Source organism: Gossypium arboreum, chromosome 6 (assembly GCF_025698485.1).
Source record: "Gossypium arboreum isolate Shixiya-1 chromosome 6, ASM2569848v2, whole genome shotgun sequence".
In the NCBI taxonomy this organism is placed as follows: Eukaryota; Viridiplantae; Streptophyta; class Magnoliopsida; order Malvales; family Malvaceae; genus Gossypium; species Gossypium arboreum.
This window is the reverse complement of record NC_069075.1, coordinates 100,392,927-100,396,415: the sequence shown is the minus strand read 5'-3', so window position 1 is coordinate 100,396,415 and position 3,489 is coordinate 100,392,927. Positions and strand designations below refer to the sequence as shown.

The window sequence follows — 3,489 nt, the reverse complement described above, 5'->3', positions numbered from 1 at the left end:
TAATTTTTTTTAATATCAATTAAGAAAATAGACTAAAAACAATAATGGAAAGATAATTTAGGTATCAAATTGAACTAAAAAAAATTTTAAGTATGAAAATAAGTATACTTGAATTAAGCAAATTTTTTTATTACACCTAACTTGTAGTTTCGCATGAAGACCAATCACATGAAGAATCTTATCCGATTACGACTTGTAAGATTTTCATGAGCAAAGAAGTGTGGTAAAGCAACATATTCTAAATTTTCTTTTTTGACTTGAGACAATAATATTAGTTTTTTACTAAATTTAGACTTGCATCAAATTGGAATTTTAAACAGGAATAAAGATTTTTTAGTATGAATTTTTTTATTCACAAAATTCAAATTCGGAGATTTTCTTTAGAAGATATCAAACTTGTTATTACTCGTCCCAATAAGAAGGGTAAACAAAAGCTAAATTATAGCCATGTGAAATTGTGAATTGAAGTTTGACATTTCACTTTCACCTATTAATTCAACAAAATCATCAGTTTTTCCAAGCCAACTGTAATTAAATAAAGACAAGAAATGGAAAGCCCTTGAAACCCTTTTTGGGACCCAACAATTTTATTCAAGTTGGATGACACTAAATTGCCACATATGTCTATCAACTACAAAACCCCCTCCCTTCACTGGCATCATTCTCGTAATCTCATTCAGGCATTTCCACAAACACTTTTTTTCTTCAAAAGAAAGATTTCTTTATTACAAACATGGCCAGACCACAACAAAGATATCGAGGTGTCCGACAAAGGCATTGGGGTTCTTGGGTGTCTGAGATTCGCCATCCTCTCTTGTGAGTTTAAATCTGGTTTATGAAAACCATGCAACATTTTTTGTCCTTATTGTTCCTTATGCATTTCTTTTGGTGCAGGAAAACTAGAATTTGGCTTGGGACGTTCGAGACGGCTGAAGATGCAGCTCGGGCGTACGACGAAGCCGCGAGGCTTATGTGTGGACCGAGGGCTAGAACCAACTTCGCTTACAACCCCAATGCACCTCAATCGTCGTCGTCGTCATCAAAACTTCTCTCGGCAACTTTGAGAGCTAAACTACACAAATGCTACATGGCTTCGCTTCAAATAATGAAACAACAAAAGGTGGACGAGCCACGGAATAAGGCACCGGCTCCACGCGTTATCGGCAACCACGGCATTGCTGGGATGGGAGTTGGACCATTACCGGTTCAAGAGATGGAAGCCACTTGGGTTGTGAAAAAACCGCAAGTGCTTGAACCACTTGAAGAGGATCACGTTGAGCAAATGATTGAGGAACTGCTTCACTATGGTTCCATTGAATTATGCAATGTCTAGTCTATAGGATGTCAACAAGCACAACCCTTTCTTATTTATCCTCTCTCCTTTTTCTCTCTTTCACCATTCATTGACCATGTTGAGCTGAGGCTTGATAACCCTACCCAAACCTGAAACAACTCAATTTCGACATGATTCGAATATATAATTGAAAATGATTCAAGCCTTAAACCCAAGATATCATCTGAACTCAAAATTGACCCCAAACTTGAAAGGACCCGAATTACAAATGACCTGAAATCTGGTTAGGTCTATGCTAGTGATCTGTTATGATATATGTTACTATATGATACCATCATCAGGCTACATCTATTTTCTTTTAAATTGTGGGTTTTGAGGGTGAGTTGTAGGAATTTCCATTTCAAAATCTTTGCATTGCCAATCCGATATTTCACATTTCAAGAATTAGCAAATTTCATGCTTGTCCTTTTCAAAGCTACAATGCACCCATCGTCCCTTTATTTTATTTATATATGTTGCTCCCGTCGAAAACCAAAGTATATATATGTATCTATTTGCCTTTTCCTATAACAACAAACAACATATGGAACGAAATATTAGTCGCTATCACTCAGATTTGCTCGATTAGCAGATCAGTTTTAAGCAATTTTACTTGAGGAAATTCCTTTTATACAATACTTCTATCTATAAATCGAAAAAATTCTACACTTTAATACATTTAAATTCATGTCATTTTTGTTATTGAAAATGTATGAGTACAAAGTAAGCTAAATGATTTAACCAATAAATTCTTAAATTTTCTTATATATATATTATGACTTTATCATCACCGGATAAAGTTCCGTAACCTGTCAAAGTGAAAGCCAAGCTTACCACGTCAAACTATTCTTTTATATTCAATCCCCACACTTTCTACATTAAGGAAGCCTAGCAAGCAATTTGTTAGAAAATTTTGAAGTTGAGCTAATTCGACTAGATGTCTTTAAACTATGGTTTATATTTTAATTGAGTTTCAAAGTATTAATATTGTATCAATCAAGTGACTCTGTCAGCCTAGTCATTAGTTTGAACATTAAATACCAGCTTAAATTTGATGTGTTTTGAATGTGCTCCATCAAATTCGAACTAGTATTTAACACCTAAAATATTGACAATTAATTTAACAAAAGTACCGAATTGATATGATATTAATCCTTGGAGAATTTAACTAAAATAGTTTAAAGTTTAAAGACTAATTAAAATATAAATTATAGTTTAAGGATGCACAATAAAATTAACCTTTTAAGTTTATCAAAAGGAGAAGCATCTACTTCCTAAATTTATTAAGTACAACAGGTAAAACATATACCAATATGTAATTAAGCTTGATTTTATATATACAACAATGTGAAGCATTAAAAACGTTGAAGTATTATTTAGTATTTGAGTTTGGTTTTAATGTATAATTTAGTATATGTATATTTGTCTTATTTATTTGATTTTGGCTTCGGTGCTCATTTTGGTACTTGATTATTTCTCAATTTGATACTTATGATTTTAGTCCTAATTAAATACTTGAGTTTGGCTTCGATACTCAATTTGGTAATTGAACTTTTTTTATCTCTTGAAGTACTCATATATTTTTTACTAGAGTACATATATCAAATATTTATTGGTCCACATGATGACGTTTGATCTTGATAATAAATTTAACATTAAAGCTAAATTCAAGTAACCTAAAATTAATTTTTTTTTAAGTTTTTGGTGTCTAGTCTCTATCAATAGAATTTCATGATGGTTCACCTGTTTGGAAATTGATTTTGTTCCCCACAAACATGAAGAAAGAAAAAAAGAAGGAAAAATAAAGTTGTTTTACTCTCATTATATTGTTTTACTTTTGATTCAGCAAAAGGTAAAATATAAAATTATTGCATGTTAGTGAGTTTAGCATCATTAATAGTTTGAAACTTTTTTTAGTCACTTTTGGGCTACTTTCCTTATCTCAAGAAACATGCTGCAACTCCAGCAATGGCCTGCTAGAAATGATTTTATTGTATAATTGCCTGATAAGTTTGCAAATTTCACACTTTTTGGTTCTTCACTTATCATTACTACAAGTAAAGATTGTTCATTATTGCCTTTCAAGAAAGAAGCATGTTTTACCCAAAATTTCTTTTATCCCTTCAATGAAGTGGAGCCTTGAATTGATTACCAAA

At 32.0% G+C, this 3,489-nt stretch overlaps 1 protein-coding gene across 1 annotated transcript; it reads left to right on the top strand.

The window, feature by feature from the left end:
- The first annotated feature begins 527 nt into the window (after positions 1 to 527).
- Positions 528 to 1,746, top strand: LOC108485967 (ethylene-responsive transcription factor ERF003-like). The gene is made up of 2 exons (XM_017789803.2): positions 528 to 816; positions 895 to 1,746. Exons 1-2 carry the CDS (start codon positions 734 to 736, stop codon positions 1,331 to 1,333), a joined length of 522 nt encoding a protein of 173 aa, XP_017645292.1. The 5' UTR covers positions 528 to 733; the 3' UTR covers positions 1,334 to 1,746.
- The last annotated feature ends 1,743 nt before the right edge of the window (positions 1,747 to 3,489 follow it).

What these genes read in the sequence shown, in the direction of transcription:
- LOC108485967 (XM_017789803.2), top strand. Translation starts at nt 734, where the DNA reads ATGGCCAGACCACAACAAAGATATCGAGGTGTCCGACAAAGGCATTGG. An exon ending in GAGATTCGCCATCCTCTCTT is followed by an intron (nt 817 to 894) that starts GTGAGTTTAAAT and finishes CTTTTGGTGCAG; the next exon opens with GAAAACTAGAATTTGGCTTG.